Raw genomic sequence first — 18,197 nt, 5'->3', positions numbered from 1 at the left:
GTGTGATGTTCACTGTACTAGGTCTTGAAAATAGGATAAAATGACACCATCCATATACTTGAACATACAACAGAGAGAGCTAAAAGAGCTCACAAACTATCCCTCATCAACAAAAGACAAGTTCCTTGGCCATGTTGAGAGACATAGCTACCAAAGGCAACATTTTTAGAGCAGGAGGAAAAGAAGGGAATGAGCATCTATATAGTACCTACTATGTGCTAGATTTGATCCTTAGAGTCACACTGAGATAGATGCTATTATTGCCCCCATTTTACAGTTGTGGAAACTGGGACAAACACAGGTTAAGTGCTTGCCACTGTCACACAGCTATTAAGTGTCAGATGCCACATTTGAACTCAGGTCTTCTAACTCCAGTCAAGTATTTTCCTGACTCCACGCCCAGTGCTCCCTATCCCCTGCACCACCAACTAAATGTGAACAATCTCATTTACAAAATGTCACAGATCTGTATGATTGTTGATTTAAAATAGCATCATTTCCCTACCACCACCACCCCCCAAAAAATTAAGAAAAAGCATTTGATAAAAAAAAAAACTAAAGAGAGCTTGTTGTGAAATGCATCTCAACAAGATAATCCCAAGAGCATTTATAAGGAAAATTAAGGAAGACAAACAAAGAAAATAGAACACATATGCTAGGGGTTTTTAATCATTTATTTTATTTTTTTTTATGATAATGGGTTTACCACTTTCACACTTTGCCACTTAGTATCCAATACAGTATGGGAGGAAGTGAAAATGCAATTTAAGATGAAGTCAGAAAGAGTAGCTAGACATCATCAAATACAAGCAGAAGAAATTCATGACATGTTGAAGTCACTTAGGAAATATTTGTGATCTTTCAAAGAGGGGAAGATTCCATAGAATGAAAATATCAAATGGGTACTTTTGCCCAAAAAGAGTGACCAGGAAGACAATAGCCACCATTGGTCCATATGCCTGCCTTGTCATTTTTACTTAAATCTTCATGAGAATAAACCTTTGCATGCATCAAGGGAATTCCTGAAGACAGTATGAGAATAGATGAACTTTTGTAGATTATTATAGCTAACCAGATCTTGATTTCACAAGTTACAGAGTTGACACAAAAAACATACTACTACTATATTGTTTTATTTATTTTTAAGTATTTAACTTAGTAGAACCAAATGCAACCTTGAAAGTCCTCAGACAAGGTTTCTCCTATGCATAAACTAAGTTATTAACTCAGACTGACAGAACTATGGAAATACCTTTGTTTAGTGATCCACTGAGTACTCTCATCAAATGTGGTATAAAAGTGAGATGCTCTTACCTAAGTCTGCCACTGTGATGGTTGATGCCTGGTTACAGTCCATGCAAAAAACCCACAATTACTTACTGGTAGGGAGGCTATCCCTAGGCTCCTTTTGATAGGCAACATTGATTTATCCACAGAATACTGCAAAATCTCAATTAAATCCATATTAGCACTTTAATCATTTACATTGGAACAACAAAATGAATCAAAAATACATACTGCCCAGACTATAACATGTAGCTGGACAAGAAGTTTATCATGTTAGTCCCTCAGAATATATATATATATATAACATGGAGAGGTGCATCAGATAGACAATGATAGACCCAGAACTGAATACATAGATAACTCTTGAGATATTATGAGGTAATGGAGCCTTGGATTTGAAGTCAGGATAACTTAGGTTTGAATCCTGCCTCAAATAATTATGAGCTATATGACCCTGGGCAAATCACTGTCACCTCTCTGAACCTGTTTCCTCATATGTGCAGTGGGGATAGTAATAGCACCTACCTCAGACTGGTTGTAAGGAACCAATGAGATGTTTATAAAGTGCTTTGTATATGTAACCTCTTAAAGCGCTATGTAAATGTATTATATTTTAAAATTCAAGAATAAGGCCTTCCAAACTACTGAGAGATCCTCTACTGAAAATTTAGAGAAAACCTTGCATGGAGCAATTGCAATCTGTAGTACGCACATTGATGATATCTTGAATCTGTTAAAAACTTTATTAAAATATAATTATACAACATATGCAACTATTTTATGGGTGAGATAAAGTTAAAATATAATTTTTATGTTTTTTAAATAAAAATTATATTTGACCACTACTCTACTCACCAAATTCATCACTGACAGTGAACAACTAACCCCAAACATTTCTTGCTTATATAATATATATAATATAAAAACGCCCCACCCCAAACCCACCAGAAAATAATTTCCAAGAATACAAACTGCTTTTGCCTTTTTAAAAAGGAATCTTAATTTTGTCTCAACTGTGTCCCTAAAAAAGCACCTGAACTTTCAAAGTTACCTTCCTTCTCCCTTCAGTCCTCTACGCAGACATCTGGGGTGACTGCCTACTGAACCCCACTGAGACTAGCTGCCACTTAGTGGTGTGAGGAAGTAATCTCTTCCAGATTTTCCCTCACAGCCACAAATTCACAAAAACACAAGGTGAGCTTTACAAGAACTCTTCCTAGACTGTCAAAATCGGATTTAGCGCCCCTCCCCCGCCTCCCCCCCTAAACCACATGCTTCATGTTCCCTGTGATTCGATTGAGGATATGCTGGGTCTGGTGCAGCTCATTGCGGTCGGGCCGGCAGCTGGGGGTGATTTCCAGCACATAATCCGGGCCATATTCAGTGAAAAATTCATGGTCTGGGATCTCGGAAGAGAGTGTCCTCCCCAGGATGACCCCAGTCAGATAGGTCCAGCATCGGGCTGTGTTCGCCAGGTTGTAGCCTCCTCCTCCCAAGATGAGGGTGGCCAACTGCCACTGAAGGACGTACTGGAGACACTTGCCCAGCCCCACCGGAGTCAAGTTGAAGGAGCACATGGGGTCCCCTGCTATGGTGTCGGCTCCTAACTGTAACACTACCGCCTTGGGGTTGAAGGCTACGTAGACCTCCTTGAGCACGCTTTTACAGATCTGGTAATACTTTTCATCGCGGATGCCGTCCTGAATGGGCACGTTGACGCTGTAATACCGTCCCTTCCCGAGGCCAACATCAGACACGTCGCCAGTCCCCGGAAAAAACCCGGGAGAGAATTTATGCAGAGACACAGTCATGACTTTGGAAGTGAAACTGAACGCGTCCTCGACGCCATCCCCGTGGTGCAGGTCCAGGTCCACGTAGAGAATGCGCTCAAACTTCCTTCTCAGATGCAGGATGCCCAGCACGGCGTCGTTGAGGTAGCAGAAGCCCGAAGCTTCATCCTTCTTGGCGTGGTGCCAGCCCCCGGCCCAGTTAATGGCAATGTTACACGTCCCATCCAGGAGGCACTGGGCCGCCGAGATGGTGGCCCCCCCGACCGCGGCCGCGTAGTCGAAGATGCCCTCCGTGCTGGGGCAGTCGTAGCCCAGGCCGAATTCCACTGAGTCGGGGTGGTCGTCATCCCCCTCCTCACTGACCTTCTGGAGGTGCTGCAGATAGGCGTCCGTGTGGAAGCTGGCCATCTCCTCCATGGAAGCCACCTTCGGCTTCACTACCCTCATCTCCTTCAGCAGTTCGTAGGCTTCGATCAGGGAGTGCACCATGCTGGCCCGCTTGGGCACCTTGGCCAGCGAGTCACAAGTACGGACGTACTCGGGGCTGTAGATGTAAACGGGGCGCAAAGGCGGCTGCCGCGGAGGGGGCGCCGGCTCCTCGGCCTCCTGCATGGCCCACCCGAACCCTGGTCCCCGGGGACGCGCGAACCTTAGGCGACCAGTGGGACCCGACACTGTCGCTGCTGATACTATCGCTGCTGATTCCGCCGCCGCCGCCCCGCTCGCTTAGCTTCCGCCACCGCCTCTGCCGCTGCTGCCTCTTCCGCCGCTGCTGCTGCCTCTTCCGCTGCCGCAGCTTCCGCCGCCGCGGCCCGGGCGCCCCCCCAGCCCTCACCGCGCAGCCGCCGCCGAAGGCGCAGAGAAGGGGGAGGGCTGCGGGAGGGGGCCCGTGCGGTGGAGGTAGAAAAAGACGGGCCTCTTGAGTCCCTCGGGCTGCCTTCGCGGGGAGCGGGATCCGGCCGCCGCTGTCTCGTAGCCCACCCGGTCCCCTCGTCCCTGGACTGGTGCGGACAGCCTGCGCTCGGCCCCGCTCCAATGTTTTTGAAATGCTGCCCGCGCAGAGATGAGTGCTCGCTCGAGGGCCCGAGTGCGGGGCGGAGCCGCCGGCCTTGATAAAAGCCAGCACATACTCTGAGGAACCGCCTTGGGATCTGTCACACCTGACCACCCCGGGAGGGTTGCGAGCCCCTGCTTCTGTTTGCGTGATTGAGCCAGTTTATCTTGCCTAAAGTGTATTCTCTGGCCCAGATGATCCAGGGCGCTTTCCCTAAAGGGCATAAAATCAGTTCATTTCCCACCCTCGTTTTGCGCTTCTTTGTAGAAATGCTGTAAAGGGGATAACTAAGGCCTATCATCTCCAAAAATGGGATGTTAGGGAGCCACACTGTCTGTGGTTCCCATGGGAGTAGAATCTTTGTGGTGTGTGCATGTGTACTAAAGATCTGAGCCTTATAGGGTACTTAATTTAAAAAGAAAAAAAGTGACCACCATGACAGCGACTGTAAATCTGAACATGTCCTTTGCCTATGAAATACCTTATGGCTACATTTTAAACTGGCATCTATGTCCTGGGAGCAGCTCTGTTATATATGCTTAATATTGTATAAATACCATCCTCCTTTTATTAAATAGTAAATACAGTCTTAATGGACCATCCAAATCAAAAAGATGCTTATATTTTTACTTGTTAGTTTTTTCATAAAACGGATGTGCTAGAAATCTGAGGTTTCCTGAGAAGGTTCTTAGGTTTTTTTGAAATAAATTATAACCTTAACATTAAAAACCAGTACAAGCAATTAAACTTGTTTGGAAAAAACTGTATTTTGAAAAAGAAATGACAAGATAATGTTGATTGGATGTTCGATGTGAGTGAGCAGAGGCTGCACCAGGGTTATGAACATGGGTGACCGGAAGGATGATGTCCTCAACAGTAAGGGGGAAAGATTGAAGAGGAAGGGTTTAGAGGGAAAGCCAATGGGTCCTGTTTTAGGATATGTTGAGTTTGAGATGCTATTCGGTTCAGGATGAAAAATACACCTTTATCAATGTTCAGCAATGTAGAAAAGTTAATATAGGCTATAAATACAAACACAGTATTCAAATGTAAACTGTGTTTGGATAATTTATGAAAGTTTAAAAGGAAACCCCTTAGAGAATTTGGTTTAGTATATTTTAACCATTAACGACAAAATTGTCACTTTGGTAAATATAAGGCACTGTTGTAAGCTCTCTACTAATACATGGTTCTAGGTAATATTTTTGACCTACAAATTGAATTGTCACATTATGAAGTCTGCTGTGTAATTACAGTGATCACCATGGTTAGAGAGTTTAGAAGAATGACTAAAAGGTATAATTACTATATCCAAGGAAGATCATGCTAACTGATTGTTATTTACAGTGTAACAGAAAAAAAGGAAATTTTAGTAAGTTTTGGGTTGCTTAGCATTTTTCAACTGCAGTACAACTGAATTGAAAAATTCTGAATCTAAGATTAGAAAAATGTCTATTTTATTTACAGCTACTTTACTAAAATTTGAAGATCCCAGAGCCCCAATTGTGTTACTGATTTACTGTCAAAAAATCTACAGCCTGTGCCTCTGAAAACTTCCTTAAAGCCGTTATTATGAGAAATGCCTGAATTAAATCAACACATGATGTTAAACCACTCTGAATCATTGAGGAATTCGATTAATTAGCATTAACAATAGCATCATTTTTCTATTCTGGATAGTAGTCTAGTGGCCTGAACCAAGGAAAAATAATTTCAGTCTTCTACTATTGACTATTTTAGATCTATAAAATTTGATTTCCATTAATAAGTTCTACTCTGCACAGAATGCTAAAACATCACTTTGAATTCTTTCTATTCAGGTATCTTTGAATTTAAAACTTTACTTGAATATATCTTTCTTTCAGAATTCTATTACAAATCAACCTTACTCATGAAATCTTCCCAGATTAATTTGCCAGTCTCCTAACATTCTTGACTTTTCAAGGGTCATAGAATCATGGGTTTACAGTTGTGAGAGACCTTGAAGCCAACCTATTTCAATCCCTTACTATGCAAATGAGGAAACTGACCCAGAGAGTTCACACAGGTAGTAAGTAACAGACCTGAGATTTGAACCTGTATCCTCTTAACTCCCACTCCAGTACTTTTCCCCCAATACCATGCCACATTTATTCAGAGTACTATAACTGTATTTTTCTGTTTCTTTTGTAAGTGATATAATTTTTCAATATGTATTTTTCCTAGTTCACATTCAGACTGTACTTACCATGCCCACAGGTACCTATAAATGTTTTGATGCTATCTATAGTAAAAATTACTTCTGCTAGTATTAAAGAGTAACAAAACCATATATGCAGCAGCACAGGAATCCATAATGGTAACATATTATCAGATCTACTTTAGTCTTGAGGCTAATCTCATTTTCCAAATTCCTATATATTTACACAAGCAGAGATTGGAACTATTTTAGCCAATGGTTTCTCTAAGAGATCCCTTTCCTTGGTTTTTGAGGAATACTTAGAATCAGGATAGAGTCTTTAAATGAATACTTGATAGTATCTGCCTAAGCATCTTGCCAAAGCTGTTAAGTTAAACCATCACGTTCCTAGATATTTTATAATTGATAAGGCGTGGCCAGTATAAGCTTTATTATTATCCAACAAAACTAATGTCACTAGTTCCACATACTAAAACTCTAAAACTCTTAAGATTCCCCTACATTATGTCCCTACAGAATTGAAATTACTAAGGGCTGTGTTTTTTTTTTTTTATGAGGGAAATAATTACATTTGGATCAGGTAATGTTGTTTATATAAAGCCTACTTTCTTAAACTGTGGGCCATGACCCCATGTGGGGTCACATAACTATATGTGGGGGTTGTGAAAAATTAGGCTGCAGTAAAAGGTTATGTATATCTATTTTATATACCTACATACCCAGGATGGTATAAAAATTTCTCAGGTGAAAAGGGGTCGCAAATAAGAAAATGCTTAAGAAGCCCTCATATAAAGGATCTGGGAAATAAAGCCTATATGTGGTACATGCCATATATAAAGCATTTATGTGGTATTATAAAAACAGCATTTATATAGCACATTATGGTTTGAAAGGCACTGTTGACATATTGTAGGCAAGGCTCCTCCCTCTTAATTCAAGTTTGATGTTGAAATGAAATGAGGCACTTTCTAGTTATTGAACATTTAACAAAGGAGGTTTACTCTGTCCTAATAGCAAGAATGTGCAACAAGGATTGTGACATTTAGCTTTTCTGTCTACTAGCCTGTGGTCTGGATATGTATCTGATCATTATGCAATCATTTTGGCTATTTTTGTAGTCTTAGCAGATGACAGTAACTCTTACATGTTTCTGTTTTTGTAATAAAGCTCTTTTGAAAAGTGCATTTCCTGGGGCAGCTAGTTGGCACAGTAGATGGAGCACCAGCCATTGAGTCAGGAGGTCCTGAGTTCAAATCAGGCCTCAGATACTTATTAGCTGTGTGACCCAGGCTAAGTCACTTAACCCCAATTGCTTCTAAAAGAAAAGTGTATTTTATTATTTACAGTGTATGAGTTAGCAATGATTTTAGAGTTTTGAATTGTTACATGATTTGAATATCAATTCTTCCCCATCTCTGACAGTTCTGCTGCTAGACAAGCATGGCTTGAAAGGAAGGCCTAATTATAGTAGAGTTTTGAGTTCCTCATATACAGTATTAACCTTGCTAGAATACAGTTGTGACACTGTTGTAACTAAAAAAGCACTGATTGTGTTTTCAGACATGTTCTGAACGGAATTATGCATTTGGATGATGTCAAATGGTCCTACTACAAGTTCAGAGGTGTCCTGGATAATTCTAATATGAAATGCTAATTATTTTCAGTAGAATGTAAATAAGGTAGTACCAAGACTTAGTTTCAATGACTAATGAAAGATGGTGTTCTATAAGCAGAGAAATAGAGAGCAACAAGGATATTCATTAGGAAAAAAACAGTTGAAAAGCAGCTAATGCACACTAGTTTGGTCTTCTACTTATATATTCCTTTATTATTTTTCCTTGTTATTAGTGATAAATTCCATTTGGAAGAAGTCTAATGAGGGGATGAAAATGCTAGCAACTGAATTCTGCCAAAATATGCAGACAATCTGTAGTCTATATATATACCTACAAAATACAATTTTCACATGAAACTAATTGAAAATGCAGTAATTTGCAAGACTTTAGACCACACCAGACCCCTAATTGAAACAAATCTAGCTGTACTACAGATTTGATGCTTATATGCACAGAATTTTATTGTATCTTCATTTTTTGTTACAAAAATAAAACTATTTCAACATAAAATAGCTAAATTGTTCAGTGATGTTGATGATACAGAAAAATGTACAGGAAAAGGAAAAAACCAATAATTCCAGCTTTTTAGGAAAATTTTATTTCAGGATCATAGTACATAAAAACGTGTAATAATGAAATTTCTAACTTGTTAGGGTTAGATGAAATAATTCCTGTATATAGGATTTGAACTGTTACATAAATGCTAGTAGTAGTACTAACAGCAGCAGCAGCAGTAGCAGTAGTCAAAATAAGTTCGTTTTGTGTTACCTTAAGATTTAGGATCATAGGCATCTTCAGGTAAAGAGTTCCTTCAGTGGCTATAACTGAAAGAGGAAATGCCTCTCCTCTGTTCCTGCTGTTAAACTGAACTTGGCACAGAGGAAACGTGACAAGATTTCTTTGTAGAGTTAGTGCCACAGCATAAATCTTGTTTCAGAACCTCCAACAACCTCCTTGCCTCAGTATTCCCTATTTCTTACAATAAGCCTTGCTGACTAAGCTTAACTGATCATAGGCTTGGGCTTCCTTTGACCTTTAAGCTAGACTCACCAGCTATTCTCGTGACAGTGGTAACACAGGGCAATAATCATAGATCAAAAAATGAAAGGGAACTGAGAGGCTATCTAACCCCCTCATTTTGCAGAGGAAAATGAGCTTAACTCATTTAAGTGGTTTGCCCAAGATAATTCAGGTGGAATTTGAATCCAGGTTCTGACTCCAAAATCAATGCTTTTTAAAATGAAAGTACACTGAATTATGGAGAGAGCTTCCTGAGCAGAACCAGTAATGTTGATAAGGAGCACAAAATCCCAGAAGTGGAACCTTACATACCACCTAGTCCAAAGCCATACCTGAGCCAGGGATTCTCCTCCTTTTTTTTATCCTTAATATATGATTGCTCAACTTCCTCTTATAGATCTTCAGTAACAGAGAACTCTTGGCTTCCTGAAGCAGCTTATTCTGTTTTTGTAAACCCAATTTTTCCTCCAGGCCATTACCCCTAAGTTAATGTTTAATAAAAGCTTATTGACTGACTGAAGTTGCCCATGGACTGTGGCTACCCCATTGTAATAAGACAATTGAAGAAGGCACCATTTTTCCATTTGATCTTTTAAGTTAAAAAAAAATTTACAAAAATCTTACTTTATAGTCACTTGAATGGAATGTGTTGATGCCACAATTTTTATGGCTGCCCAATTTGTTCTAATTTTAAAAGGTGGCAAACTACTGTCAAAGGAAAAATATATTGATACTATATTATGTATTATTAAGCACAAACCTGCCAGAAACAATTTTATTCTAAAATTCTTTACCCTAGCCTTTTCCAACTTAGAGATAGATGCTCAAACTGGCAGAGATCACTCCCAAGATGATTTTAGGTAACATTTACAGGCATCTAGAACAAAGGAAAGATAATAATGTGTTAAAATATAGTAGTAGGTTAGCATTCCTTCTCTACTCTCCTCAGTTTTTCTCCTAAAGGAACCTCCTTCCACAAGGAGCTTGTATTCTACCAGGAGAAACAACATGTATATGGATAAATACAAAATGTATTTTTTAAAAGTACATTGCTAGATACATAGCACTTACATAGGTCATAGGCAGAATATACATCAAAGTATTTATGGCACTTTTAGCAATAAATTAGAAATAAAGTAGATGCCCAGTAATTAGGAAATAGCTAACTGAATTATAGTTTTTGAATATAATAGAATATTACTATTCTTTAAAAGATGATGAATGTGAAGAAATCAGAGAATCATGAAAGACACCTGAACCGATACAAAGTGAAATAAGCAGAAAAACAATAGATATGACTACAAGGACAATAAACATTAGAATTTATAGAGTATCTCATTTTATCCTCACAGCAACCATGGGAAGTAGGTCCTTTTATTATCATCTTCATTTTACAGATGATGAAACTGAGGCAGAAAGAGATTACAAGATGTACTCAGTATCACACAGCTAGTAAATGTCTGAGGCAGGATTTGAATTCAGGTTTTCTACAGTCCAGATCTAGTACTTTATCCACTGTGTCACCCTACTACCTCTTCAGTTCTCAAATGTTGAAAATTTTTAGCCAACCAATAATTGCATCACCTTTTGCAATTCAGTTGGAAAAAGTTGTTCACACTTGGTAAAGGATCACTAGGTGTTAACACATTAGTACTTCATTGTCTGTGATTATGTCTTTTGACAATATCACCTGGATTCCTTCCACTTACAAAAATCACACACACACACACACACACACACACACACACACGTTCCTATCCCTTAGTCATTGAATGGGAATGGTATCAGACAAACTGAGACCTGTGAAAGACCTTAATTTAGAAAGGCCAATGGGGCAGCTAGGTGGTGCAGTGGATAGAGCACCAACCCTGGAGTCAGGAGGACCTGAGTTCAAATCTGGCCTCAGACACTTAACACTTACTAGCTGTGTGACTCTGGGCAAGTCACTTAACCCCAATTGCCTCACCAAAAAACAAAAACAACAAAAAAATTTTAGAAAGGCCAAGGTCATTCACTGCATCCTTGGCCATTGCCAGTCATCTGCCACTGGACTCTGATGACTCTGGAGGAGAGAGCAAGGCTGATGACTGTGCAGCTCTGCCTCACTCACATCTAATTCATTCTTCTAGAATGAAGGACAAACACCACCACCACCATATATACATTCATATTACATATACAGTGCATATATTAATAGTACAAAGGTATGTGTATATATATATGTGTGTATATATACACATGTGCATATGTATCTTTGTATTATTTTATAAGGGAGGACTCTACTCACATGTGTCACACATGTACATATATATCACATGTGTGAGTATATACACAAATTTTAGCTATTTTGGAGTTGGGGGTGGGGCATAAATACCAGGCTGAAGAGTTTTGTTTTTTATCCTAGAGACAATAAGAAGCTACTGAAAAAAATTTTAACAGGAATTTTTAGTCAAGAAAGGAAGAATGTATTGAATGCTTCTTAGGTACCAGAATTGTGTTAAGCACTAAGAATACGTATAAAACTAGATCTTTATTAGTGCAAATCATGGTCACATTTTTCTCATTTGCAGTATTCAAAGTTAATAAATAACACTTATATGTAAAACATAGTAATTTGTTCCAGCCCAGTGAATTTTTTTATTAAATAAGGTGTTTTTTAAAAAATCTGTTAATTAACAGTGTAACAGCAGAGGATAAACAAAATATAGTTTGACCATTGGATAGAGTGTTAGGCATTGGGTTAGGAAGACCTGAGCCCAAATCTGGACTCAGTAACTAGCCCTCTGACCTTGAACAAATCACTTACCTATTGGGTTATTGTGAGGATCAAATGAGTTAATATTTGTAAAGCACCTAGTGTAGTACCTAGCACACAGTAGGCACTATATAAATGCTAGCTATTACAAAATAGTAGAGTTGTTATAGAAAGCAAAAAATTCTCAAATAGTAACTATTGTACTTCAAATTAAGCCTACACTGATGATTTGATGAAATTACATTCTTTTTACACAAAGTGATAGTTGCAGAAAGCCTTATCCACATTTTGTTCAGTTTGCATTCTGGAATTCTCACACAATGAGCCAAGTATAGTTGGATAACCTAAGGCATTATCTAAAATTAATAATGCTTTAAACGTAATGCTGTTGACCTTGCAATATTTTTCACACTAGGCTAAGATAATTTGATAACCAGTATTCTAAACCAGCTTCAGTCACCCACACTTTCTTATTTGACCACCAAAGAACTAGAAACAACGGATGGTTATAGTCTCTCAGAAGAATTCTGAGACTGATTAATAAGAATGAAGCAGTACATTACATCCATATACAATGATAAGTGTAGACTGATGATAGAGCAATGTTTTAAAATCTTCAGCTAGTTCCCAAGTGTCACATTAACAGAACTTTTGACTCACATTAAATCAGACCTGGCGTCATTTTAGAATTCACACTAAATTGAATTTCTTCTTCGAACCCATATGAATTACAACCCAGTTGTATAAGCATGAATAATAATGGTTACTGCACTCAAGAAGTTTACATTCTAATTGGGGAATCACATACAGGGGAACTAGACAGGAGGTGGAAGGAGAAGGAACCCACAGGTGGGTATGGTGGCCAAGTTCTGAGAGTCATAAAGGCAACAGGGAGATGAATGAAGGGTGACTGGCCTGGGCCCTTCTTCAAAATGGAAGTTCCAGGAGAAACTTAATTTGAGGAGGGATCCCACTGGGTCAGAGGAATCCTCTAGCATGAGAACTCTTTAAGGATGGAGGGTTCTTCTATGAGAAGAAAGTTGAGGCATGGTGAAATACAGAGTCAGAAGTGGAGCTAGGAGCATGCTGAAAGTTAGTTTTTTTGTCAATCCTAGGTATTGAAAAGTTTGATTAGTAGTTATTTGAAGAATAGATTGAATAGAGTAGTGACTAATCCACCACATCACACCAGGCTTTCATCATACATACTTGGGATATTAAAAGAATCTCTCAACCAGAGATTTAACCTCTTAACCAGACGTTTGGGGGATAGGAAAAAGAAAATGAAACTACAAATGAACTGGAAAAAAGAATAATCAGAATTAATAATAAGTGAATAAGAGCAGATATGCTAAAAAATGTATATATATGTCACTTTAATAAAAGCAGCCATGCTTACTAAATTGAATGTGTTACATTGGCCAATCATATACATGTGAAAAGTGGTATGGAATCATTATCAAGGACTTTCGTGACTGTAAAAAATAACAGATGAGCAAGTCAAGTACTGCATTGGTAGCCACAACATATTTAAAAGATTATTCTTCTAACATATTGAATAAATTCCCTATGGAAGATTTATAAATTGTGTGGACAAGAATTACTCAGGATGAAAAAGCCTGGATAGGTTGGAATCTGCACTAATGTGGAGAGTACCCATATCAGTGCTATCCTAGTAATTTGAAGTATAAGGGCAAGATACTCATTTTTACCAGGCTCTGTGATGCTCATGTGATTCATGTTTGTTCTTCATAGGAATAGAAGAGGCTAGAAATTTTGCTGAATATGCATTTCATACCTGCAAACAAAGGATACCACCCCTGGATATAGTAAATATCTCTAAAGACAGTATTTACCTTTATATATACATTAGCTTTGCTTTAACACCAGGGATATTTTGCATATATGTTCCCTTCTGAAACTATTTTTATTCCTTTTCTTTGGTGTATTTTTCTTGATGTTGTTATTATTTCCATAATTGTTAGATTTAAGGTATGTTTTGAGAAATAAAATGGGTGATTAGAATGGCCCCAGTCCAGCCTGCATTATAAATCTTGGTTCTGTTTTTATTTTTATTGGTTCAACTTACATCAAGATAACACTTTAAAAAAACCCTCTCCTCAAATTTGATTGCACTTGATGATAGAGGTTGTACAATTTAATAATAATATATGAGCTAACTCTTATATAGCACTTACTCAGTGCCGGGCACTGTGCTAAATGCTCTACAATAACAATCACATTTGTTCCACAGAATAACCCTAAGAGGCAGGTGTTATTATTATCCACATTTTATAGTTGAGGAAAGTAAGGTAAACAGGTTAAGTGACTTGCCCAGGGTCACATAAGCTAGTAATTGTTTGAGGCCAAATTTAAACTTGGGTCTTCCTGACTAGGCCTGGCACTCCATTTTTGTAAATATTATTAGTCTCGTTTGCAAATTAAACATCAGATTTGTTTTCTCAAGTAGTTTCATGTAGACATATTAAAAGGATCTCATTTTAAAAACTGTAGCCTTACAAAAGTTAAAATGTTGCTTTTTATTAGACATCTTGAGTTAAGTGTTACATATACACAAAGTCGTTAAAAGTCACTTAGATTAAAATGTTTTTTTCAAAAAAAAGATATTTTATTCTTGCAGTTTAATTTCAAGAAGGAAAATTATTCAGGCAAGACAGCTTTACGTTAGACTTTGGAAGAAAGAAGTGGTTTCTACTATTTTTTGTACTAATGAGAGCAGGAGTACTTTTTACAAAGATATTTCCTTATCACAGACCACAGGCTTAAATCACGGGGGAGGAAAATGGATACTATGTAATAATCACACTGTACTCATTTCAGGGCTGCATCTTGAAAGTTCTTCCTCAGTTATGAGTAGAATTGAAAACACTCCACTTTTAGATGAGGCACTGTCATTTAAATATATGAATATAAACTATCTATTACTCATTGAAATCTTAATTTTAAAAAAGAATAAAGGTTGTTTATGCCTTTATGATGATTGAAATCTCTTAAAATGTTTCAGTGCTGGGGGCAGCTAGGTGGCGCAGTGGATAGAGCACCGGCCCTGGAGTCAGGAATACCTGAGTTCAAATCCAGCCTCAGACACTTAACGCTTACTAACTGTGTGACCCTGGGCAAGTCACTTAACCCCAATTGCCTCACTAAAAAAAAAAGTTTCAGTGCTGGGCATAGCTTTTTTTTTTTTTTTTGAGGAAAGCATGGCTTCGTGCTTCGGTTCTTAACTTTTTTGTTCCATAGACCCCTGTGGCAATATGGTAAAGCCATAGTTCCTTTGTCAAAGTAATGTTTTCAAATGCATTATTAAAATACATAGAATTACAAAGAAAACCAACTATAAGGAAATATTGTTATCAAAATATTTTTTTAAAAAATCAATTTCGTGGACTCCATCTTATGAATCTCTGCCTTTGTGGATAGAGGGTCTCTTTTAAGCATCAGCAAGATCCAAGTTCAAACCCGGCCTCTGACATAACTAAGATTTGTGATCTTTGGCAAGTCACCTTAATATTGTGCTGTCTTAGTCATCTCAGACTAGAAGCGAGTTCTGATTTACATCTGCGGAGGGAGCTTCTGTACCAGGAATTCCTCACACTTATAAAATCATGGTTCTGAACCCAAAATAAAACAAATAAAAGGAATTACTATAAAGTCGCACAATTTAGCCTTTCCACTTTGGCTTGGATGTATGGGTCACCAGTAAAAACTGTCATGTTTCCTCAGAAAGGAGATTCTAATCACATTGAGCATATTCACAACATAGACGTAGGTACTTAGGTGGTATAGAGGATAATGTTGGGCCTGGAGTCACACAGACCTGAGTTCAAATCCGGTCTCAGATATATGACTAGCTGTGTGATCCTGGACAGGTCACTTAACTTGTTTGCCTCAGTTTCCTCATTTGTGAAATGGGGATAATAATAGCACCTACTTCCCAGGGTTCTTGTGAGGATCAAATGAGATAATAAAGCACTTTATTTTAAAGCACTTAGCACAGTTCCTGACACATAGTAAGGACTATATAAATAATACTTATCATCATCATTTTTATTTTTATTAATTATTATTATATGAGTTGTCCACTATATAAAAATGGGGAAATAATTTTGTCCTCAAAATGATGGGCTTCCAAGAATGAATTAGCTACAAAAGACAAATAACATAATGATTTGGCCTATTGAGTGGCATCAGAGATGGAAATTGGACCTGTGATTGATTGTTATAGGATATCCGGTTGAGGAGAGAAAACCTCCTCTGTAATTTGCATTCTTAGGGAGCTGCCCAGAGGACCGAGAGGTTGAGACTTCCTCAGGGTCACATACCAGTGTTGTCACAGACAGGACTTGCAACCAAGTCTTCTATTCTCTGTATACTTTGCCATACTGGGTGGGATTTGTTAGCATTATTGGATTAAATACTACACAATGTCCATTTCAGCAATTTTACTTGTACTATTGTTTATATGGTGCTGCTCTTTTTGACTTTTTAGACCAAAACCAGTAGCAGAAAGGAAGAAGCTCTTCTCGTTTGCTGTATCCAAAGAGGATGTATCCAATTCATTTGAAAGTTCTATCACGCTATTAAAATACTAGATTTTTAAAAGGTGGAGAAGGGCAATGGGATGGCATACTTGGGTACACCCTTGCTTTAATACATTTTTTTCAAAAATAGAACTGCATATTTCAAGATTGTGTTCTACCTTTTGATAGCAGCAACAGCAATAGTAGCAGTAGTAGTAGTGTACAATTCAGGTGAAAGTTCTATCATGCTGTTAAAATACTAGATGTTTTGAAAGGTGGGAAGGTTGAGAGGGTGGTATACTTGGGCACAGCCTTGCCTTAATACACTAGATTAAGAGAGTTACTCTTGCAGATTGTTGAAATATTCTTCATAGGGAAACAATCTTCCTGTTCCAGGTATTACAGAAATGAATCTTTGGCATGACTATTGCCATTCCTAGTATTTATGTCTTCTGAAGATAATGATGCTATCATTGAACCCAACAAGCAATTTATTAAACCTTTTACCAGGTATAGACTGCTGTGTTATTGCAACACTATTTAATATATCTTATAGCCACTTTTTTATTCGATATGCAAGAAAATAATATGTAAAACTATTATCAATTTTTAAGAGATTTTTAAATATTTCTGTTGACTTATTTGACTTTTAGTATAGCAATATTTTGAATGAAAACATGATAAGGATGCAGTTCTATTTTTAAATCACATACATTATTTTGTATCTTATTTTAGTGATATCACAGTAGTGACAAATCCAATGAAATGAAAGCCAACATTTTAATGTGAACCACAAGATGATAAAGTTCTTCTTGATATTGGTCAGTATATCTCATTTGTAGACCACACTGCACACTGTATCTATCAAACTTAATTATTTTAACAGTTTTGTCAGACACTAGCCAATAGACTATGAACTTCACATTTCAGAATGACTATTAAAAACCAAAATAATCACAAAGAATCATCCCCTATTTTCTGTCATGCCCATGTGTACCATTTTTCCTGCGGGTAACTGGGAATGATGGAATAATTGCTTGGAATATGAAATTATCATCTTTTTACTCCCTTTCCTTTTAAATGATACCTAAGGAAATATAAGAATCCAGAAGATAACCAAATTAAGTTATAGATCATTAAAACAAGTTTTCCCCTGCCAAAATGACATTTTTGTTTGCTAGATTCCTAATATTGTTTTTTCCACCCTCAGTAAAGTTTGTGGATCATTATGAACTGTATCTGGCTTTAAAAATATCAATTTGGGGGCAGCTAGGTGGTGCAGTGGATAAAGCACCAGCCCTGGACTCAGGAGGACCTGAGTTCAAATCTGGCCTCCGATACTTGACACTAGCTGTGTGACCCTGGGCAAGTCACTTTACCCTCATTGCCCCACCAAAAAAAATTTTTTTAATAATCTATTTTTAAAGTTTTTATTAAATACTACTATATAATTTCCATGGGTGGTATTTTGGGTAGGAAAAGAGGAGATGGAGAAATTATTTCAGAGAGAGAATTGCAAAGAATAAATAAATCCCAAGAAGCAGCAATTCATGATCTGTAATGGATGATATTGAGCACATCAGGATATATGTAGGTGATTAGGGATAAGGTAAGGTATAAGGTTAAAGAAGTTAGTGGAGAGCCATCCTATAATATTTAGTTCTAGCCATCTTAATTTGATTTCAAGAACATTTTTTTTCTATTCTGTGCATAATTATCATAATCTAGTTTATAGCTATATAGTACCTGATAATCTCTAATGTACTTTTTAGATCTTAAGGTACCTTTTTATAAAAGTCTGTGATTCTGTGAAATTTGTAATAGATTTCATGTTTATGGATAATGGCTGTCTTAGAGATTTGTGGAATTTTAGAAGTAGAAGGAAAGTCAGAGATTCAATTATTTCTCAGTAACTGTTCAGAGCTAATACTAGTTATTTTTTAAAATCTGCTTTA

General features: G+C 37.6%; 2 protein-coding genes across 2 annotated transcripts in view; one reads left to right on the top strand and one right to left on the bottom strand.

The window, feature by feature from the left end:
• The window catches only part of DIAPH3 (diaphanous related formin 3), a 449,127-nt gene that overhangs the window by 359,440 nt on the left and 71,490 nt on the right, over positions 1-18,197 (top strand).
• On the bottom strand, positions 657-3,841 carry HDAC8 (histone deacetylase 8). Its single transcript, XM_043995138.1, has one exon. It carries the CDS (start codon positions 3,687-3,689, stop codon positions 2,550-2,552), a length of 1,140 nt encoding a protein of 379 aa, XP_043851073.1. The 5' UTR covers positions 3,690-3,841; the 3' UTR covers positions 657-2,549.

Source organism: Dromiciops gliroides, chromosome 3 (genome assembly GCF_019393635.1).
Source record: "Dromiciops gliroides isolate mDroGli1 chromosome 3, mDroGli1.pri, whole genome shotgun sequence".
NCBI lineage: Eukaryota > Metazoa > Chordata > Mammalia > Microbiotheria > Microbiotheriidae > Dromiciops > Dromiciops gliroides.
The sequence above is the reverse complement of the archived record's forward strand: the minus strand, read 5'-3'. Positions and strand labels throughout refer to the sequence as shown.